Source organism: Scomber scombrus, chromosome 5 (genome assembly GCF_963691925.1).
Source record: "Scomber scombrus chromosome 5, fScoSco1.1, whole genome shotgun sequence".
Classification (NCBI taxonomy): domain Eukaryota; kingdom Metazoa; phylum Chordata; class Actinopteri; order Scombriformes; family Scombridae; genus Scomber; species Scomber scombrus.
In genome coordinates this window covers 15,646,933-15,670,831 of record NC_084974.1, presented here as the reverse complement: position 1 = coordinate 15,670,831, position 23,899 = coordinate 15,646,933, and the positions used below count along the sequence as shown (strand labels likewise).

The window sequence follows — 23,899 nt, the reverse complement described above, 5'->3', positions numbered from 1 at the left end:
CACCACTCTCACCATCCATCAGCTCCATGCACCATGTGATGGTTTTATCATAGGAATAATTATTTATGATTTTTTTTAAATAAATTACTGCTCTGAGGCTATTATGTTTATATTGTGAAGCACTTTGGGCTGCATTTTATGTAGGCTGTTGAAAATGAATGAATTATTATCATCATTGTTGTTATTATTGTATGGCCTACTATTGTATTGTGTATAGTTGTATTATTAATAACAACATATTGTTGTTGATGTTATATTAAAAATATTCTTATTACTATTCCCCCATTGTTTGTGTTTATCTCTTTTATCATGCATGTGTTACATAGTAGCCTACTGCCTGCAATGAGGTAAGTTACTAGTTTTATATAAGTGTAGGCTTATTGTATTTTAGCATTGTGCGTAAAATTAGTAAGGTCACAGTTTTTTCAAGTCTTACGACCACTGAAACAGGTATGGCTCGCTGTAGCTACTTCCTCCTGTTCATACTGAACATTAGATCTTCAAATATGCTTACACTGGCATCAGTTAATTTAGCTCACCTCGATACTAAGTGACTCTCTCACCAGCACGGAGGCAGCTTTTGAACATTAAACAGGACTCTACAAATAGGATACATTTGACATTTTTTAATATGTAGGAATGGACAAAAGTTTAGAAAAATACAGCCACTAAAAGAGATCTGAATAACAAAGCACTTGTTAAAAAATTTACAATGAAATAAGATTTCAGAAAGCAGCTTTGTGTACTGATATTTGACAGATACACAATAATCAGCTAAATGTATGTAACACCTGTGAGATGTAAAACAGTCTCAAGAAGAGATTCTCCAAATGTAATTATAACTTTAGAAACAGACTATATATCAGTGCGTCGTTTAGTGAAAATTGCTCTGCTCTCAGCGAGACATGTTGGCCCTGGTGGAATCACTGGTCCTCTACGATAAAGCTTTTAAGTGTGGCGAGGTAAAGGCACAGTGGTTTTTAAAGGCACAGTAAAGGAGCCGCTCAGAGCCGTGAATCAATGCAACATGATCTGTGCAGGCTTTAGGTCAGCTCCACTGTGTGTCTGCATCCATTCAGCGGGCTCTAAATTTCACTGTAAACAGTCCTGTGTAAGGAGATACACGTGCAGCTGTACTGGTGTCCTGAGCTTCGTGACGCAGCAGGAAAGCAGCTGAAACGTCTCACTGCATGATGGGAAAGTAGAGTTTCACACAGTGTTGAATAGCATGTAGAGTTTTACATGATAAAAGTGTTAGCACGGCAGTGTGACTATAACCTGGGATAATACACTCCGATAATAAAGGACCGTAACAATCAACAATAACACAACTCGACACGTAAACTGACTAATTGGCTACTGAAAATGTGCTCAAACATTTATAAGAACATCACTGTATTTTATGTGCAATTTTCTCCAGGTGTGACAGAGCATGAAAAAGGGATAAATCCACCCTCAGATTACCACTTTTATTTATTTTGTATCAGTCTGTGAAGAAAATGTTCATGATTTTTTTGGTTGAATATGTTTCTATCAAACTTAAAAACCTCTAAATAGACTCAGGAATGCAAATCATGAGTAGTAGATGTTTAAAAAGGATATCAGGGTGGATTTTCTTTCCTTTTATACATAAGCGAGATTTTCTCAGCTTCTAAATAAATGTTGAGGGTCCAAGTTTGGTCTTCAGTGGGATGTCAGAGTTTTGAATAAGGCAGTAAGCTGCTGGAAGCCTTTTTCTCCCGCTGAGGAAAGCTGTGAGCTCCATCTTTCTACAGCCGCTTCCATAACTGTGTACGCCGACCACGCCCACTCCCACGCACACGTGATGAGTTCACTGCTCAGGCCGTGAACCAGCTGACTGAACCGAGAGAGCAGGGAGAAACCGAGCGATGCCCCCCCGACCGGGTTGACCCACAGTACCGCCAGCAGCAGCAGAAGCCCCAGCAGCACCACAGACGACGTGGGCTGAAGCTCAAACCACAGGTCCCGGACCCTGCTGTGAGACCGACCCCTTTCAGCTTCAGCCTCCACACCGCCACATCTGGAGCAGCAGTACACCCGGGGGACAGGTGCTTCCTCCAGGCTCCCGATGGTCACGGCGTGCCAGTGCTGCTGAAGGTACTCTGCTGCCCGCGGAGTGACGGACAGGTTTATCACAGAGGGCAGGGGCACTGTGATGAACTCCTCCACCCGCTCTCTGAACTCATGCACCTTCTCCAGGAACACCAGTGGCGAGTCCTCCTCCTCTACTGACGAACCCAAAGACACCAGGTCCAGCTGCTCTTCCTGGAGGAAAGTTCACTGTTATCAGTTCATTATTGGTCGCATCCGTGTACAGCACTTATATATAGCCAATCATGATTATTTTTGGGTCAAAACACACAAACAATTTTTAAAATGTCAGACCTATTTTCAAATCATAAATAAATGTACTATTCAGGTGCCGTAATGACCAGTTTCTGACTTGAACACAGCATCAATGTCAACATGCAAGTTTATTATATACTGGACCAGGATTGGCTTCCAAAATTATACTCGTAGATGCTCGCCTTAAGCTCAGAGAAACTTTCAGCAGAAAAATGTGAAACTCTGCACATCCATCATTCCTCGCAGTATTCTGTAATAATCGATACACACTATTTTTAACCCCTTACACAGTTTTTAAATCATCCAGCAATGTGAACGCTCTCGAGTCAAACATATGGAGTGAATGCACTGTAAATGTGCACAAAAATGCACGCACATCACTCTAATTTTAGGTAAAAACAGTTAAGATGAGTTTTAAGCTCTTCTGACAGTGAAATGTAAAGAACGATTCCCAAAATGTGTAAATCACTGTAATCACCTGATTAATGCCCTTTATGTTATGGATGGGCAATATGTAGATATAAACAATATTGTGATATGAGACTAGATATTGTCTTAGATGTTGTCTTTTCCTGGTTTTAAAGGCTGCATTACAGTTAAGTGAGTTTTCTGAAATTACCAGACTGTTGTAGCTGTTCTATTATTTGCCTTTACTCACTTGGCCATTATATCCACATAACTGACCTTTATTTATCAAAAGTCTTACTGTGTAAATATTCTGTGAAAGCACCAATAACCATCCCTAAAATCTCGCTGCAATATTGATATTAAGGTTTTTTTTTTTCCATATTTCCCAGTTTCACTTAATGTTTACAACAAAGCTGGGACTAAATGTGTGAAGCTCCTTCCTGTTATGATTTGATGTAAACCAGTCATTAGTCTTGAAATCACACCTGTAGCTCCTTCACCCTGTGGATGAGCGGGTCGTAGGCCCGCGACACATCAGCAGCAGCATTATCCAGAACCTCCAGGCAAGCTTGTCTCTTCCGGACCAGCCCCGCCTCCAGCGCCTGAAAAAACTGACTGACTTCTTGTCGGTCCTGCCTCACCAGGCCCTCACAGCGAGCTTTCTCTTGCTCCAGCTGCTCCCCCAGCTCACACACCTAACAGACGGAGAGAGCAACAGGGTTTTATATTAATATATTTAAGTTAAACATTAACTTAAAAGTACTTTTACACATGAATTTGCCCCCAAATCAAACACTGGCTGTGTATATGTATATATATATTTTTTTATTTTTTTTAATATTGTACCGTTACAACTACTCAACTACTAATGTCTTAGTCCTACTTATTTATCAGATTTGCTTTTAACTTATGAGCCATCCAGAACTCTCAGGTCTTCAGATGGTATTTTATTAATTCCCAAAACTAGAAGAAAAACACACGGTGAAGCAGCTTTTTATTATTATTTATTATTATTACTGTGGAACGGCCTTCCTGAGATCTTCCCAGATCTGAGAGCAGCTGCCAGTGTGGACATCTTTAAAAGCAAACTGAAGACATACCTTTTAGCCTGGCTTTTGATAAGATTTTATTAATATATTTTATTATATTCTATCCTTTTATTTATCTATTTTAATCGTTCAGTCTTTTAGTTTATTTATTGTATAAATTTAGTTGTTTATAATATTATGTCCTCGCATTAATGCTAACTTTTTAATTCTGATTTATTAAGCTGTCATCTTTACATTTTATTATTATTTTAAATTAACTTGTATTTTATGTAAGTATTTATTTTTAGGTCCTTTTATTTATTTGGTTTTATCCAGTCTCTGGTGTTTCCTCGCTGCTAATTGCTGAGAGTAAGATAGCACTTCAGTTGCCTTCTTTCTAGTGTTTATGCATGTGTTATGTGTGAGGAAAAAGTGTGTGTGTGTGTGTGTGGCTTTTGGTTTTGCTTCTGCTTTGTTTTGCTTGCTTTTATTGTGTAAAGCACTTTGTGCTACATATTATTGTATGAAAAGTGCTATATAAATAAAGTCTGATTGATTGATTGATAGATATGTGAGGACTGCCCACCTGTGCCCATCTCTGCTCAGAGAGTCTGGCTAGCAGCAGTGATGGGGTCTTTTTCTCTCTGATGAAAGCTGCCTGCAGGTCATCTATGGTGTGGCCCTGGTGCTCCCCGACAGTCAGACACAACCCGCAGATCAGCTGCCGATCCTGGATGCAGTACATGTTCAGAGGCTGCCTGTGATGCTCCTGACAAGTGGGGGGTCGCGGCTCACTGTCCAGCTGGTACTGAGACAGCAGAGGAGCAAACGGACATGAGAGAGAATGAAGCAGCAGACAAGTGACGGACAATAAGGAGATTTCACTAATGAGAGTTTTATTTGAACACAAGTGGTTCCTTCCTACTTTCTCAATGATGGCCCGCAGAGATACATTGATGGGCAGAGCGTCTACACCCGTCGGGGGCAGCTCCACCACGCTGCGACAGTTGGGGCATTTCAGCGGCAGGCGCAGTGGACGCCAGATGGAGTAGTTGGTGGACACCTGGAGCAAGTTGTCCAGGCAGTTCTTACAGAAGGTGTGCGAGCACGGCAGGACACGCGGGTCAGCGAACAGACAGTAGCAGACTGAGCACGTCAGGTCTTCCTCCAGGTTGTCCATGATGGAGACTAGAGGGCCGGACTCAGCGCTGACAGCTGAGGAAGAAGATCTGACAGGACAGCAGGGTGAATGAAAAGTGAAGTGTTGCACCTGTTCAGCTAAATTTGTTAACTTGCTGATTCATATATTAAGCAAAAAATGACAAACACTAGCTGGTTCCAGCTTCTAGAATGTGAATATTTTCTGGTTTTAGTCTTTTATGACAGTAAACTGAGTATCTTTGGGCGGTGCACTGTTGGTCGAGACTAAACAGCACATTTGAGGACATCCTTTAGGGCTTTGGAAAACAGCAATCATCATTTTCACCGTTTTGTTTTGGCTTTTTATGTACAGAGGAACTAATTGATTAGAAAATAATTTAAAGACCAATCGATTATGAAATTAATTATAAGTTACAGCCCTGATTTAAGACACAACTCAGACAATGGGCAAGTATTTCCTGATAGATTTCTTCCGACAAAACGTTGATCAAAAATGGCAAAAAATACTAGTTGTTTTTTCCCCCACAAACAAGCTTGGAAATCCTAAAATGAAATCTTCTTGTCTCATTGAAATACATCTGAATATGCAAATATGTTTTCATTTCAAATGTTCTGAACACAAGAAAAGTAAATTCTGAATCTATGAGTACTAGAAATGTTAAGTTTCCACATTACATTTGTCCTGCTGACGCTTGTGAACCGTGACTGGCTTAAAAACTAGTTTTGAATTCACACAATGACCTTAAACTGAGACTGAAGTTGAGCTCAGAGAAACTTTAACAGACACATTTGAAAAGTCTTCTAGTATCAAACGACACTTGAGTGTTGCATTTTCATGACTGTGTGAAACTCATTTGTATACCTCCGGTCCACCCCTCCTAGGCATGTCTGATTAATGCCTCCCATTATTTTAGGAAGTTTACCTAACTAGTAAGGATTGCCTGAGAGTGTGAAGCAACAGATTGTACTGAAACACAGCAGAACAGTCAAAAAACTGCTAAGCTCTTATTACAGGATCAGTTATGTTGTTGTTGTTGTGTATGGCCTCTCCAGTTACAGCCCAGCACAGAGGCGACAATAGGAGGCCTCATGCCAACACACACACACACACACACACACACACACACACACACACACACACACACACACTACTGTGAGGACAGGCTATTCAGCTGTCCTTCAAAACCTGATCCACTTGTGTCTGGAGCTGCACATGATTACGCGTCCACATTCAGACAGGTTAACAGACTTTGTACAGTTAGTTGTATAAAAGCTTAAACATTTACTCTTTTATCTTTACTGTCTAAATCTCACTGTTGTCGATCTGATATGACGGATTAGCTGCAAAAAGGCGCTTAAATGAGTTCAAACTCCTCATTCATGCTTTCAGTTTGTGTCAGTAAGTTAATAGTCATCTGACCTCTAAATTACACAAACACGCAGCTGTGTCTAAAATAATTAAAGCAATATTTAAAATAGAAAAGGGGAAAAAAAGAGGTCTATGACTTAATTGAACTGTTAGCATAACAAACGTTTTCAGTCCCAATACTAGAAAATGTTATATAAGCACATAATTGTTTCAGCTACTTTATAAAGCAGTCTATCCGCCATGTTGCGTTATCGTTTTCGTCTTAAAAGATAGTTTTATAACATGAAAATGTTCATTTTTAGACTCACCGTCTCGGAGTCCAATGCCTGCTGCTCCAAACAGTCTTCATTTCCTGTTACGTTCAAATGCTCTCAGTAAACTCCCACTCCCTCTCAGCAACAGGTAAGAAACAAGTCGGAAAATGGAAAACACGACGAAATTAGTTGAACTGAAACAATGATGCGTTGATTAATATTGTATTTAACATTGTAAGTTGTTTTGTTTTTTTAATGTGCATATATGCCGTTTCACCTTTTGAAATGTCTTCTTTTGTTTCTTGTACGTTGAATAATAAAACATTACGTTTGAGGCTGTTTTCTCATAGATGTCAACGCCCCATAACTTCTTACAAATCCGACAGTACTTGAACGCATCGTTTTATTTTTTACCGTGGTACGCATGCGTCTAAATGGTGACTCTGGCCAATCAGGCTCCACTTTCTTTCAATTTGAATACAAACCGAGCTGTTGAGAGAAACCAGACTTACTTCCTGGCACTAAAAGAGTGAAGAAAACAAGTTGAAGAGTTTCACGTTGTTACATTATTCAAAGCAGAGGCACCTTTCTTCACAACAGACCACACACACACACAGTCTCTCGATTTGGGTTTCACTATTTATTTTCTCGAAGACAACCTATCCTGTAGCCTATCTCCCAAAAAAAAAGGCTTTTGGGTAAACCAACTTTTTTTTCTCCCTCTCTTCCATGTCATAATTTTAGATTTAAAAACCACATCTTTGCTAACAAGGAATGCTGCAAAAAGAAAAAAAAACCCTATGTTCAACAGAAGGTTTATGAGCACAATGTGTAATTATTTACTACAGTGTCTTGAAAGTTAACACAAAAAAAAAAAAAAAAAAAAAGGGAAAGGGTAAGCTTGTACACCTAGCTGGTATAAGAGGAAATAGGAGCATGGGGCTAAGGACTCTGCAAGGTACTAAAAGGTACAGCAAACTTGTTCATGGGTTTATTTATTTTTCAGAGAACCCACTAAAGTTAACTCCAGTCTGACACGTGGGATGCCCTTTGACCTTGAGAAAAGAGAGGTTAGTAACCTCTTAGTCTAGCTGAGATATATGAGCAGGTCTCATTACTGCTGCTTATTTTTCTCAAGTATCACTAAAAAAAAAGCATCATTGGATTACTCTAGAAAGACAACAAAGATTGTGGTTGAGTGATGCATATTGGAGAGGCTGTTGGCAGGTCGAACCTATAAAAACCGACCAACGCGCCTTCAGAAAGACTTCAGGCCTCACTTTGCAGTACATGTGCAAAACCATACAGATTATTTAGCAAATCGGACACTAGTGAGGGGTAAGGGAAGGGGGAACATGTAACATTTAAGCACAGTTTTACTTAAGATGAAAATTACACTGTATCCACAGCCTAAGGAAACTAAAATACCCTAAAAAATAACTGTGCTATAGTTTAGTACATGCAAAGGTTATGATTCACAATCCTACGTGAAATGGCCATTGTTCTCTTCTCCCTTGGTGATAAGTCAAAGCTATGGCAACAATACTGCAAAGCAGTGATTTTGCTGTAATTGAAGGAAAAATAATGACAATGGGAACAGGTCATTTGGTTGATTATAGTGATGGTGTCAGAATTTCACAGCATCAAGCCCATGTCTGGTGCGTAGGTTAGGATTCTGGTGTGGAATATGATCGTCGTCAATCACCTTTACAGAAGCAATGAAACTAAAAGCTGAAAATAAAAAATATCACAAAAAGGAACACACTGGAGGCAAAAAGAAAAGCCCAAAAGCCACCAAATGCATCTTAATACAATGCACTGCTGCTCCACGCCTGCCAATAGCATTGTCCAGTGTCAATTAATACTAACTTAACAATAATTGAAAACAAAAAATAATCCTTGCGATGACGATGATTTTTTTTTTTTTTCATATCCAAAGTTCTTCCATTCAGGGATTTGAGGATCAGCCTCTCTTTCAAAGGCAGAATTTCTTTCCTGAAACCTTTTCTAACCTCATTGTTGCATTTCTCAATTTTGTTTCTCTTCAGATGTTGTATTGGTATCTTTTTCCCGTCTCTGCATGCGTTCTCACCCAGTCTTGCATACTCCCAGTCACGCACGCAGCCAAGCACACACAACTCATCCATCCATTCTCTCGCACATGCGACACGCGCAGCCGGACTCCTGGCCTCGCCCGCCAGGGGGAGAGGATGGTGCCCCATCGGGGCGTCTCGTTGGAGGAGATGAACCTGGCTCCTCAGCACTGAGTCCAGACATTCATACACAATGGGTCCATTCACACACATGTCTGATAGCGTGGCCGATTGGGGGAGGGGCACATTGAGGGTGGCGCCCTCTCTAGTCGGAGGACCGCAGAATTGTGATGGTTTGTGGTTCATCTCAGTTCATAATTATAGTTCTATTCATTTCTGCATTTTGTTGTATTGAAATATTTCAAGATCTCTTGATTTGTTATTTTTGGATGTCCATGGTTCTCCCCGGGCAGACATCGAGTTTTTTTGTTGTCATTTGAAGTAGTTTTCTGAAGACGACAGCTCCAATAACACAGAAGTTATGTCGGCATGTCTCTCAACGCATTCGATGTAGATGTTTTGCTTTTTTTGCAACATGTAGCCACTCATTCTCACTCGCACCCACTCGCCATCTCAAACTTCATTTGGGCTGGTTCCCCTGGAATGCCAAATGAAATCCACACATTTTTCTCTCAGATAAGATGCAGCCATGGATCCCACGAGCCAAGCACAATGGATCAAATTTCTCACACTCTCGCTCTCTTTCGCTCTTTCTCTCCTAATTTTTTTATGTTGAACAGAGTGCTGCATCGTGAACAAAACTCCAGAATACCCCAGATGCCGTCTAGAACTGGAATCCCTCGGCTGGCACGTTGGCTGAGTTAAAGCCATAAGTTCCGCCCTGGATGGCCTCTGGGACCAGGCTGGTGTCTTCGTCAATCTGAATGATAGACAAGGTAACAAAGCGTTAACAATGTGCTGCAGGTCAGACACTAGTGCTTTAGCTGACAAAACTAGGAAAACCCAATACTAAAAGTCACACAGCATTACTAGTAAAAGAATGAAAGTTATCAGTGAAAAAAAAAACTACTTTATAGTCACTTTGCTTTCAAACTTAACCAGTAAAAATCTGAATTTAAGCTAAATTAGGAAGTAATGAATACACAACTTACATCATCAGATGAGAAGAACTGATCAATAATTTCGTATGCCAATTTGTAGATATCTTCATTTTCATGATTCTGCAGTTGCTCCACTTTCTCCAAACCTGACGAGCAAAAATAAGGAACAAAGTTGGGCAACATTCAATCACACACGCATAACATAAAACATGACAAAACCTTGATGGAAGCAGATCTCACCTCCACACTCCTCAATGAGGTTAGCAATAGTTTCAGCCTCGTCATCGGCCATCTTGAGGATATTGCTGAGGCCGTCCAGAACGACCTGCACGACTTGGGCGTCCTTCACTGTCAGCAGGTTGCAGAATGGAGGGATCACCTGTTTCTCAATCAGATGTGCCACCTGTAGACGGCAAAGAGACAACTAGCATCAATAATGTGACGTTTTGGAGAAGTTTTTTTTCTCCCTACATTCTCCACTTCAAATTTACAGTTTTTCCTGATGTCATTTTCTGGGTTGTTTTTTACCTGATCTTTCCTCCCACTTATTGTCAGGTTGCTGATGGCCCAGGCTGCTTCCTTCTGAGTGCCAAAGTCGCCCTAAAATGACATTTGTTCAAAGTGAGGTTTATACATTTCCCCTGTTGGTCTACAAAAGTATCATGATTCATCAAATCAACAACACTCACCTTGTCGAGCAGATGAATGATCATGGTAACTAGGTTGGCTTCAATAACAGCCTGCACCTGCTGCTGGTTTCCTGCTGTGATGTTGGACAGGAACCACACTGCCTCCTACAGGACAAAAAGCACAAATACAAGAGTCAGTTGTGTCATGGATGTTTAAGTGTTTGTAAGTTTTACTCCAAGAAGAGACGCCAGGTGATCTTAGTGTCACACACTGAAGTCGAAAATTAGAGCCGGTCAAATAAATCATCTGGACTTTGATTGGGATGATAGTCTGCTCATCGTATTGAGGGCTAAAACGCTTAAAAAATTAGTTTTCGTGTCTGAACTGGATCAGAATCCAGAGATCCACTCGGAGAGTTTGGATCCCTGGCTGAGACAAATTGCTGTGGGTGAGGCGAGGGCGATACTGAGGCTCTAATCATCGTCCAGGTCACAAAGGGACGGACAGGCCTCGTTTCATTAAGTGACCCGACTCAGATGCACTCCTTTATCAGCAGAGACACATGGTCTTCAGCACCCTGTGGCCACCAACCCATTTTACCACACATTCAGTCACATGCACACAGACCCTCTTCCCCAGTTATCCCCCATTGTACTGATTATAACTAGCAGCTGGTCGTTGAGGTCCTCTTCGTCTCCTTCAGCTTGTCTCGATGTTGTGAAGCCCTAAATGCTATCTGTCCCATTTAATACCTTTCACACAGCTTTCACACCAGCACTAAGTCTCCGATTTCATCACTTCCAGACAATTCACGCTGAACCAGTTTGAGCTTGTCAAGATGTATTTATGTGTGTGAGAAGAAGAAGACAACAGATTGTTACCTTGTTGATTTTCTCCTTCGGGTGTGTGAGGAGGGCGGGGAAGTGGCTGAGGGCGTCACAGTTGAGCACCACCTGCGTCTGTTCATCTGTGCCAGTCACTATGTTGCCCACAGCCCTCAGGGCAGCAGTCTGGATGTAGAGAGAGAGTGTATTTTATTTACGCAGCATGTTTATTCAGATATGCACATATCCTTGTTTTAGCATGAAGCCAAAAGAAGCCGAAAGAGTCCAACTGCATAATTGGACTAAACTTCCAATATACTTACTAGCAGTGACTGAGCAGGTTATTTTGGTTTATTTTATGCTGTTATATGCTATATTATAATCTTTATATGTTGCTGTTCTACAATGAGTATGTTGAGGCATCTACAATCAACACAAGGTTTTAATTAAATATCAAATAAAGAGTTCAAACCCAAGAGTAATACATTTGACCTCTAGAGTATCTCCATACCTGAACTTTGACTTCCTGGTGACTGAGCAGAGGCACCAGATGAGGGACGATGCCGGAGTCGATGACCATTTGGATCTGCTCGTTGCCGGCGTCTGTCAGGTAGGACAGAGCCCACACTGTGTCTACCAAGATCTGGAAACAGCAAAGAAAAACAATGAAGAGATTAATATATTCTGCTTCCTGCTTAACTTTATCAGACGCTAATGATTTAATGATTTAGCAGGGACTTCCATCTGGAATGGGGATGTAAATGGTTGAGTGGTTACACATGTCAGTCTGTAGAATTGTATATTAGGGTTGGGTGCCCGAACTTGTTACTTTACATTAGTTCTGACTGAATCATCTCATATGGAGTCTCCCACACTGACAGGAGCACCAACCCGCAGATAAAAGAGACGAAACTGATCCATTTTACCAACATTTCGAGGTGAAGATAAATGAGCTAAAAGTCAAGATAACCAGGGCAAGACAAGTAAGCTCTGACCATCAACTGCCGGATAGCTACGACAAATGAAAGCTACATCACAACTTTTCTTAAAAATGAACTGGTTAGTTACTGGTTAATAGGAGTTAATAGGTGACTAGCTGAAACTGACATCGCTAATGTGGAAATACAAAAGATTTGGTGTACTTACACTGACATCAGTGTGGTGGATCAGCACGCAGAGAGCAGGCAGGATCTGAAAAAAAAGAATGGAGAAAGAAATAAGAATAGAGGGAATAATTAAGTAGTAAAAATTACAATAAAAATGGCAACAAAGTTCCTAAGTGATCCATAAAAGCTGCATGATCCCTGATCTGTGAAATACCTATTACACCGTTATGTATGTCCCTAATTTATTAACTTATTTAGACGGACCACTGAACGAGCAGTAATCCTCTGTGCCTCTCTTACTCTGCAGTGCACCAACTGATAAACACAGATCTCTCTTTAGATTTCAGGAGAGGCGTGGAGTGAATTCACTGATACACAGAACAGATGAACATTTACAGAAACGTAACACTCACAAAAATAAATTGTTTCTCAAGGTAATATTGTCTGGAATCATTTTTATAGTTTTTTGGCAAAAACTGTTTATCACTAATGTGTCCAAGATCATTTAGCCATAAATGCTGGCTGTAATATCACATATTATTACTGGTTTCCCACTGATATATCAAATTTTTTTTTAAAAACCACCCATGTTACCCATCATCTTCCAGGAATATGCTCAATTCCCTTTTCACACATACACACCTCTTGGATCGTCTCCATGGGTGGTGGGGGGTCCTTGTGGCGGCACAGGTTGACCATAACCCAGGTGACATTGCGGAGGAAGGTGATGGGGATGGAGGGACTGATGAAGGAGAGCAGGGGCTTGACCACGCCCAAGCTGATCACATAGTCTCTGCACTGAGGGCCGTCACCTGAGAAGATCACACACACACATACAGATGGAGCACATGTTGGGACTGACTGTATGCATTTCTAACATGTTTATATTTACATGGTAACAGCAGCTCACCTATGATGTTTCCCAAAGCCCAGACAGCCTGTTCGCACACATTCTGGTGAGGAGAGTGAAGCAGCCTCAGGAACAGCGGCACAGCATCTGCATAAAGACAACAGACAATCATTTATGATCTGATGTGTTACTTTTAATCAGACACACCACCATGCTCCTCACAGAACATTTTGACTTAACATTATCATTATCTGGCGCTTACACACAACGAGTAACAGATTGGGTGCATCTACAGATCTGATTCTGACTACGCACCATGATTAGAAATCAACATAGTTTGGATACAGTTCAGCCCCAATACGCTACCAAGAAAAACAAAAAGAGAGAAGAAGAAAATATCTAAACAGGAACAACATAAAAAGTCTGATCATATGAACCAGATCTTTATACTATCAAAAACGTAGATGTAAGAGAAACAAAACTTGCTCAAGATACCGGTATTGATAGCGAGCATCTAAAATCAACTCTGCACAATTAATCAGAGATTTGCATATTCTGTTGTCATGATTAATAATCCTGTTATGTGATTTAACTGTTTGCTATATTTTTTAATTCCCTTTACGTTCCTGGTCAATATAAGCGCTGCCATTAAATGCGATAAATCAAATCACCTCAATGTAACAAAGAAAAGTCAAGATGGAGAAGCAAGGAGTTCTATTAATAAAGAGTAAAAAGACAAAAGACAGTCTTTATACAAGTGGATCATCTTCTGGAATTTGACCATGTACCTTTTAAAACGACAGCGTCACCAGATGTCATTCTTGTGTGCAAATACTGAAGATGAAATGTGTAACTTCTTGTGTGTTTAAATTGCAGCAAAGATAACAGATCATGTTGTGTTCATTAAGTTGTTACACTTTGTTGTTGTTGTTGTAGTAGTTAACATCAGTGACTGACTAGGTGACGTGAATGTGAAGGTATTGTGTACTTAATGAAATAAGAGCCTATGAAAATTTTAAAGATCAAATTCCCAACACAGAAAAACAGTTTTTACATTTCATCCCAGCCCATCATACAAGTGAATTAAACATCAATATGAACTGATAAATATTACAGGTTTATATTTTAGTAAATTACTGCATAAAATCAGCAATTACTGGAGTCAAAGTCCACCTTAAAACAAGGCAAAATGCAAGAAATCAAAATCAAGAGAAAGGTTAAAAATGTGGTGTTGTGGTTCAGTGGGACTTACTGGACTGCACCACGGCTTGGGTCTGCTCTGAGGTACCCGACGCTATGTTGGTTAGAGCCCAGGCTGCCTCAAACTGAAGAGAGGGGCTGAAGAGAGGTGAGAGTGTAGAGACATGAGTGGATGAGGGCAGCAGAGGGAAGGGTAAACGTGACTGTGATTGGGCAGGGGTGTTAATCATTAAGAGAGCTGATGAGTCATTCATGCTCTGCCTTTCCTGGAAGGTGAAAACTGGGACACATTTACATAACTGCAATGCTGTTCGCATGTAGGCTGGGCGAAACCCTGCTATTGGTGCATTAGCAAAACTTTGAAGTGTACATAAACTCAACATGCTTTGGGGGGGAAAAAAGGCTAACTTGTACTATAATTATCATCTGTGAATAAGCATGACTCACTGCAACATACAAACCAAACAGAATTACAGCCTTCTTACTTGTCATCTCTGTCCAGGCAGTGGACCAGTATAGGAAGGATCCCAGACTTAATCAGGTCATCTATGGGAGGGTTACGGTCGCTGGACAACAACTTCCTACAAAAACAAAAGAGCCAACAAAAGACCATTACTCACACACTCATACGCACATAGCTTAACTGACACATACCAAAAAGAATCAATTACACACACAGTGAAACAGCTGAGGAATGTGAAGTGTCTACAAATAATAACTCATTCACAATCCCAGCGACTGTAACAACAGGAGACTTCACCCGCTCATGACCCAGAAATTACACAACGTCAGGTGCAGTGTGACAACATCTTTAGTGTGGCGCTAAAGATGCAGGGTAGGTTTAAGTTGAGTCATAAAATGCAATTAAATCAAAGCAATTCACTGGGTGGAGCATGGATAATGAACATGTTTTTATAAATTCTAGCTTTCTAATGCTTCACCTAACCTAGCTTCATGAGAGCTGCGCTATCAAGCTGCAGAGCCATTAACAATGTCCATTAATCAGACGGCGCTGTCTGGCGGTTAATCGCTGCTGTCCTACCAAGCTGGAAAAAACATTCAGCCGTTGAAATTGCAACACTGAAACAGTATTTTGCAAGAGGCCATACGCTTTAATCAGAGCGCTTCTTAAAACGACGTATCAGTGTGCCAATGCAAAATCTCTGGTACAGTTTCAGTTCAGGACCAGATGTGTATCTTGATCTTGAAAACTCAAACATGATACAGCACCAATACAGTTTACTCAGTCTTTATTAAGTTTAGGTACTATTATATAATAAACATCTCAGCATTTTGTTACTATTGTTGTGTAACAATATTTAATATTTTGTGTCAGTAAGTACAATTTATTCTCATTGGATTGTACAAAAACCTTAAGAAATATGACTATTCACTCTATGATTATGTAGAAAAGTTTATAGCAAATGATTAGCAATAATATTAAATTGTTGGCCAACTGTTGGGTGAACTGGCATCGAAATCCATAGAGCCCTAGTGTGTATTTGAGCGTGTTTTTTACCTGGCAGCCTGAACAGCACTCAGCTGGACGCCCTGGTTATCACTGGTGGCGTTCTACAACAAACACAAACAACCCACAAGAGTCAAATACAACATTTAAAATGATCAGTGGCAACCTTATTATCTGTAAACTCTTAAACACATGCATATTATAAATCAAAAGGGTGGAGAGTTAGCTCGGGTCACATTTACATCGTATTACATTACAATACAGTTTGTTACATGTAGTGTTAAATTCTGATGCAACAAGGATTTAATTAAACTGGCCATAAAATTGGATTTAAAATAAAAATTTAAAAAATCAAACAGCCAACTTACCTGTACTATTGCTTCAAGAGAGGAGTTTTGCTGAAAAAGAACATTTTGGAGAGTAATCAATTTAGAAAAAAAACTTTGATACACACATTAACATATTCTGAGTTACAAAATGATCAATAACAGGTACATTTTACACCAGTTTGGTCAAATAAAAGTGCATTTAACACTGGAAAAAACAGCTTTCCAGCTGACTACCCTTTTAAAGTCCAGCTGTCTACTTTATTTTATTTATTTTTGATTATAATAAAATATTCCTCAACCATTCTCTGACCCCTGCCTCTCCTGAAAGGAACAAATAAAAACAAGTGTGTTGCATAGACTGTATACAGTGTGTTGTAAGGATCGAAGTGGAGGCTAAATGCACAAAAAGTCATTTAGCCACCTCTAAAATTCTGAAATAGCATTTACACAGACTTTCCATCACTTTACAGCTGTGAGTTCCGACTTCCTACCACAGTTTCTGTTGTAGCTTTTAGGGGCACTTGGTTGGTTTTCCTTTTGAACACTGTAGCCTTGTATGAGACACGGAGACAGTTGTTACTGTTAACATGGCCCTACAAATCCCTAACGACTCCTGCTGCACAGTTGTTTAAAACAAACAATCCCTCCATGCTGAAGCTAACAGGCAGACTGGAGACAGATCAGTAATGTTACATTACAGTAATATTAATGTAGCTCGATATTTTGGATAGATTGACAGCTGATGCATTCCCACTGTGTAACATACCAGTTAAAGTTCTGCTTCACGCTGTCAGACTGAAGACTTTTTAGAGGGGAGACGGCATTGAGGAAGAATCGCAGGATGTTACATTAATGTTGTAGTAGGGGGAAAAAACAAGGAGAAAGTAGGGAACTGAATAAAGGAAGAAGAAGAAGCAACTGATACAGGATTTAAAAGAAAGTTTGAAGAGGAAAGAAACACAGAATCAGCTCAGGCGTCAGGTGATGGAGAGACAGAAACAAACCAGGAGGCAGAAAAAAACTGGTATGGTCTTTTTTATATTATTCTTCCTTTTATGGACCCTGAGTCTGGAATAAAGTATGTATATCTATCTATTTATATCAAGATTAATTACTGTTCTGGTAAATATTTTAAAACACAATCTGTTTTCCAAATGTACACTTAAGGACATACCCATGATAAAAGTCAATACACATGATTAAAACCTGCCATAAAAAGGCCATAAAAAGGATTTACGGATCTTTTAATAGAGGCACTAACACTACTGAACAACTGTTAACATGTTTTCTCCAGCTGTTAAAAGATGTTGACCTCAGTAACTTTAGGAAACGCAGCACTAAAACTGACTTTCAGTTATTAGGCAACACAAAACGTTGAATCATCAATCATCTCACTGATTCATCTACAACATCTACATAAACTGTTGTCTTGATTTGGCTTCAAGTTTAAGCAAATGAATGACCATTAAGTGAGTTTTGTTATATTACAAACACTGATCTTGGACGGACTTTATAGTCAGTGTGAGAATCAAGATTTAATAGGGCCTAAGTTAATTTATATGTTTTAAGTAAATATTGTTAATATTAACCTAAATACAGCAATATGGGCAAGTGCCTTACTGCGTGCGTCTGTCTTTATTATCTTATCGTGGTTATGAAGCGAGTCAGTTTATTCTAACAAGTAGCTCCACTTTAAGAATCTGAGGGCCTCTGAAGACTTTTACTTTGTCTCTACTACTGAGTTAGTAGATACCATTCGGCAGCAGAGTTTTTAAAGCTGTTTGTAAAAATCAGCGCAAAGGGGTCAACACTGTGATACGCCCGCTGCAAAGCAAAGCTAGTACTTTCAGAGTACCCCCCCCCCACATCCAGGGTGAAACACTGTATATTGTCATAAATATTAAACATCAGAGGGATGATCAATGATTAATCTATAGAGCTCATATTGAAACATTTAAAATTTCAAAATTCAGGATCAAATTAAAAAACTTAACAGGGAGGTAATAGCTTTAATGTTTATAAAAAGGATAATTTAACGTTCGCACTATTTGTGCTTTATGGGTTCTTTTTTTCCATATCTTTTTAGAAAGCCCTGGTAAAAAACAGAAGTTAGTACTGAACAGAGTCCATCTGAATTTCCTGGAGAGTGCGTACCCTGGCAGTGCCATACAAGAGTGACTTCGCTTTTTGCCTGCCAATTGGCAAATTCACCTGAAGCCCTCTGCAGTGACTCACGCGCTCAGTGTAAAATTATCCTACTGGACGCTGCGTTTTACTCATTCCATTTATGTAGTTAATGAAATCAAACTTGGTTGATGTGTGATGCCACTGCAGCAGTTGCAGCTGATTGCCTGCGCAACCTCAAATTTAGGGTGGCGGTAGACTAACAACAAAAGAAAAAGCAAAACCACATTCAAGCACGACCTGGCATAAAAATATGCATGTACTTGCAACAGATTTATATTGTTGGTGTATTTACATTCCACTGCTGTGGGGAAGGATTAAAGAGACGACTGCAACCTAGGGAAATTAAAAATAGCAATGACGAGAGCTCATGCAACACAGGCAACTTCAGAAGCACTGAAAAAATGAGAAAAAAACAATAAGGGGGAAGTAAGGATTTTGGAAACACTTTAATGACAAAAAGCCATATAGCCTCTAACAAGCTCTGCTAGCTTGAATGACCTTTTTTAGGAGCTGACCACAGTACCTGAAAAAAGGCAAATGTCCACAAGGCAACACAATCAGGTATTTTATTTTAAACTTACTGTAAGGAGTCATTCTGTAGTGGCCGGTTGTTAAGTATTTAAACATTGGCCAGCACACTTTTCCACAAAATCCTCTCTAATGTCTTACAGTGAGTCAGAGCTGTGTGTCATTGTTGATATATTGCTAAGCAGCCCGTTTCTAGTCAGCCCTCTCAATACCACTAGGCAGTTACAGTGATTGAATTGCTGAACTGCTGAGTGGCCATTTTAAACCAGCAGTGCCACAAAACACTGGGGCCTTTAGTGAAGGTGGGACCCTTGATTGATCTATTTTTGTGGCTGCTTTACTCCAAAATATGTAGGTCTGATGTGTGCCAACAGTACATACATCAAGGGGTGACTACTGAGACTTTTATTGTTGAGATTCAGGCTTCTGGAGCTCAATTCAACACTAGGATTGAAGACCAAAGCAATATGTTGCATATATTTCCAAAGTAGTAAATCATGATGAAAGTGAAAGATCTGATGTTTTTAGTTTATCACTTATGTTAAAGGACCAGTGGGTAGGAATTGGTGGCATTTAGTGGTGATGTTGCAGATTGCGACACCTACAGCAGTGGCTGCAAAAAACACAACAAATGTGAAAGGCCTTAACTAGCACCAATGTTTGGTTTGTCCTTCTAAACTACTATAGAAACATGGCGGCCTCTGTGGGAGAGGACCCTGCTCTCTTTGTAGATATAAAGGACTCATTCTAAGCTAACACAAACACGATTCTTATTTTCAGGTGATTTAAAACATACTTACTGGATAAATATTCAATTTCTGCTGAGTACGTTCCACTTTCTGCGACTAAATTGTACACATTGTGTAGGATCTACATGAAAATATTGTGTGCCTCAAATGAGACAATATGAAGGATTTGTTTTAGGTGGGTATCTACATTACAAGTTTTCTTCCCTGGTGCTCACTTCATACCGGTTTTCTTTCGTCCAAAAGAAGAAAAAGAATAAAAAAGAGAGGGAGAACAAATATAATGGAAGTATTGTACCCCCTAAAACAATATTTAAAAAGGAACAAAACTCTAATAGTTTCACTGGGTGTATTTGTGTTGGTGACTTTAAAACTAAGAAGTTGCAAGTGTGCTGAGTAAATGTGCCTCTTACTTCAGGAAAATGAGACACCGACTAGCACACAGAAAAACCAACTATGTTTGTTCACACTCCTGCCCCACCCAACTGCCACTGAACAAGGAGAGCTAAGGAGGCAGCATCACAGGGACAAAATGTCAGCATGGCCTAAAAGTCTGGAGTGTTTAACCAGCGAGACGACTCTAATGTGCAAAACTCTTTGGACAGACACACAACAGACTATTTATGCCTTTTTTATGATGAGTTGAAGACACACAACCGTACCGATCTGAAATCTCCGTCGACGTCAGAGTCCTCACAAATGTCCTCGTGGGGCACGTTTCTCCTCTTCAGAAGATGTTCATCTCTTTTGTTCTGTGGTGGAGGGAACATAAATATCACTACATGCACATTCCTGCTTACATTCATAATAACCAAAAGGAAAACTCATCACTTCAAAGATAAACTGCAGGTTATAGCTAAAAGTTTAATGGCACAGTTATGTAAAAGAACCACAAAAGGAAATACCTTTCTGAGCTCCACCACTACCTCGGTTCTCTGTCTTCTCATAGTCTGTGGGCAAGAAAACAACATATACATATTATACAACATGGAACTTTAATCCCAGCTTCCCCAGAGTTAGACCAGCTGACATTAAATTTGGGCACAGTCTGAGGTCACGATCCCATTAGCGCTAACGGAGCTGAGTCTCAGTCATACCTGGAGCCTTAAGTCAGCGTGCCCCACACTGCATATGACAGCACCCAAACAAGTGTCACATCTAAAATGACTCAGCTTAAGTTACAGCTAAAACATTTCACATGCCAATAAAAATAATGTTTAATATTGTATAATTTAAAAAAAAAAAAACAGAATTGTAAAAATACATTACTTTCCTAAAACTAATGCAGTCCTACAATCATGAAGGTTACATAATTTGGACAACTATTTCAGAAAGGGATTGATTCAACTTCATAGCGCTTTTGTATTATATTGTATCATACTGAAAAGTGTTTCTTGTATTCAATCTATCAGTTTATATTCATAGATATAAATGGAACAAACCCAATATTAGAAACACCTCTCAGTAAGTATAACATAATACAAGTTAACAGTACCACATACAGGCCTCCAGAAAGACCATGAAGTTGAATCTTTTACATTACATTATGATTTATTGCAGTTGTGTAATTGAGTAATAGTTGTTAAGTATGGCAAGAAATTTACCAACTAAATCTAGATTTAAAGGCTTATTATATACAAAGGAGTGTGGTTACAGTTGCCATTACAGATTACATATAGATTAGATATTAGAAGGTTTTGCTTGTGTTCATCACTGTGACCTCCAGCATGGTGATGGCAAGTTATGTAAAGACAAATGTTCTTCTTAAAAACAACAATCAGGTGTCCATATGAAGAGGTTTTCCTTGCTTTAAAATCACTCCTGTTCATACGGGCTATTAAATGATCTCCCTCAAATGTGCTTACAATGAAAGTGATGGAAGCCAAAACCTACAGTGTGTCCAGCTATTTTGTGCAAAAATATCCATTAAAAAAAGTTCACCTGAAGATTATGTGAGGATCCAGCAGTCTGAATTAGTCATATCAAGCAGAAACCTGCCACATTTAGACTCTTTTTAGTTTAAAAAAATCCCTATTTGTGTTTCCCTGTTGACCTGCAGTGGACGCATATTAACAAAAAGAGGGGCTTTGGCACTATAAAACACTATCATTGAAAGATATCTACTTGATTTTACTAATTTGCATACTGAAGCTTACTGCACAGAAGGAGGACTGAACTTTGACCCCCCCTCCCTCCCTCCCATATCCCTTCACTTTTAATGACCAGTATGAACAGGAGGAATGATTTCAGGAGGAAAGTAACAGGAGGAATTTCTCAGTATTAACTTGGGTACCTAACCTGTTATGAGACAGAGTTTAAAAATTGTGAACCCCTCCTTGCACATGCTGCTAAACGAGACACCTCTTCTGTGCTGGCCTACCTCGCTGCAGCACAGAAACCACGTACTTGTCAAACAGGATGTGTCAGTATTACATGAACAGAGATCCCGCCTGAAAAACACCATCACCTCTGCTGGGATAAGTAAAAGCACAGACATCCCGACAAGCTGACAGTAGATCAACTAGGTAACTTATAGACCCCCTGCGTTAGCTCCCCTGTTAGCTTTTGATTTACCAGTCATGTGATCTGTGTTAACATTAACTAGCTTTACTCGTGTTAACCTTGTTTTTTAAAGATAATGCGTGATGTGAGTGTGCCGCGGGTGGAAAATTTAATACTGCGCCACAGTTTTAACATAATGCAGGTTAGTGACCAGCTAAGAGGCTAGCTGGTTTCCGCCATTGTTTTTGGTGATAAAGACGGGGGATGGGTGAAGTAGTAGCTTAGCTTAGCGAGCTAGCACGCAGCTTAGCCAACACAACTGCGGTATCAAAATAAAAGCAATCTGCTGCTATATTAACCAGCCAATCATAAATACACCCCCCAAAGTCAACCTGAAAGTCGAGTGTGTCTACTTTCACACACATATTGAGCCATTTTTTTTTAACAAACTAAACCCAACGCCCGGCGCTTGAGTTAAGCTAACAGGTTAGCGGCCCTGGCTAGCAATGGAGGAAACAGCTCCGTGTTTTATAACCGACGACACTTCACCACTCGACTAAAAAACACGAAAGAGGAATACAAATAAAAATAAAAAACACTAAAAAAGCCTGGTTAAAAGGCTCATGTTGCTGCTGTGCCTGTTAAGTCTCCCCTAGATGGTGTAAATTAGAAACGACGTCACAGGGGGAGAAACGAGGAGGCGAAGCTGGCCGCGTAGCCTCGACACACCGACATCTCTGCTCAACTTTTACCTCCAAATCACGGCCCTTATTCTTGAAATTCTTCAGCCGCTGGTTGTCCAGTTTCTCGTTGTCAGCCATGTTAGCGGTGGTTCTGGGGTTTTTTCCTTTAAGTACAGGTAATTTTTTTTGCTTGTGAGCTTTGCCCTTCTCTAGTTCCCCTTTTTCTCAGTCTTGTTTCGTGAGCGGACTATTTTCTGCTGCTGTGTCCGCGGTGCATACTGGGAATGCCGGCGGTGGAGGGCAGCCTCTCTCCGGCGTAGAGGAAGGGTGGGGAAACCCCTGAGCTCTCATTGGCTTCTGCCTTCACATCCATCTGCAGGGCGCGACACACAACCAGGCGCGTAGCCAGAAATGGGCCTGTGACCGTCACTATCCCATCCAGCTAAGAGTTTGACCATAAATACATTTTATTTTTTATTTTTTTGTGATCACATTTTTTTTAATTCAAATTTTGAAAGACAATATACAATGACAGGGCGATTTTAGACCCTTTCTTGATCTCAGCACCCCTAAAAATAAATAAATAATTATTTGTTTTGTTATTATTTTATACAACTTTAATTATGTTGTGAGCCTGTCTGTTAGGGATGGGACAAACACTTATGCTACGGGTTCAAATGGTTTTTATTTTTAATGTAATTTGGATAGTTCTGTCATTAATATTGTCTTTCCCTAAGGGTTCATTAACTATCTTTGGGTCCTCTCTGTAGAAATCTGTGATTGTTCATTCTGAACCATTATTATCATACATTAGTAGACCACTCTACTATGTATTAATATTTCTTGTTGTAATTTACGTTATCTACTGAAATTAGTAATTTAGCAGGGGGTTTGAACACTTGCAGGGCATTGTATGTCAAATTCTCATTAGGAGCTGAGCCCCCCTAAAGGTCTGATCCTAGAATCGCCCCTGTACAATGATAACCAGTATATAACACAGCGATAGACATAAAGATGAAAAATAAAAGTGGACACAATAGTAAATAAATTAACAACAGGGTAAAAACAAGGGCAGAAAAAAAACTAAACTAAACAGCAAAAAATA

At 39.8% G+C, this 23,899-nt stretch overlaps 2 protein-coding genes across 2 annotated transcripts; both read right to left on the bottom strand.

Moving 5' to 3' along the window:
- Nucleotides 1–644: 644 nt before the first annotated feature.
- On the bottom strand, nt 645–6,716 carry trim59 (tripartite motif containing 59). The gene is made up of 5 exons (XM_062419658.1): nt 6,642–6,716; nt 4,729–5,032; nt 4,390–4,611; nt 3,261–3,470; nt 645–2,286 (listed from the first exon to the last, which is right to left on the bottom strand). The coding sequence occupies exons 1-5, from the start codon at nt 6,680–6,682 to the stop codon at nt 1,684–1,686; spliced, it is 1,380 nt and encodes a 459-aa protein (XP_062275642.1). The 5' UTR covers nt 6,683–6,716; the 3' UTR covers nt 645–1,683.
- Nucleotides 6,717–7,208: 492 nt separating this feature from the next.
- kpna4 (karyopherin alpha 4 (importin alpha 3)) lies at nt 7,209–23,103 on the bottom strand. The gene is made up of 17 exons (XM_062419645.1): nt 22,864–23,103; nt 20,515–20,559; nt 20,272–20,361; nt 16,188–16,217; nt 15,871–15,923; nt 14,837–14,932; nt 14,404–14,489; nt 13,212–13,298; nt 12,944–13,113; nt 12,342–12,386; nt 11,707–11,838; nt 11,253–11,381; nt 10,431–10,535; nt 10,270–10,341; nt 9,982–10,144; nt 9,793–9,887; nt 7,209–9,560 (listed from the first exon to the last, which is right to left on the bottom strand). Exons 1-17 carry the CDS (start codon nt 22,930–22,932, stop codon nt 9,465–9,467), a joined length of 1,563 nt encoding a protein of 520 aa, XP_062275629.1. The 5' UTR covers nt 22,933–23,103; the 3' UTR covers nt 7,209–9,464.
- Nucleotides 23,104–23,899: the final 796 nt, after the last annotated feature.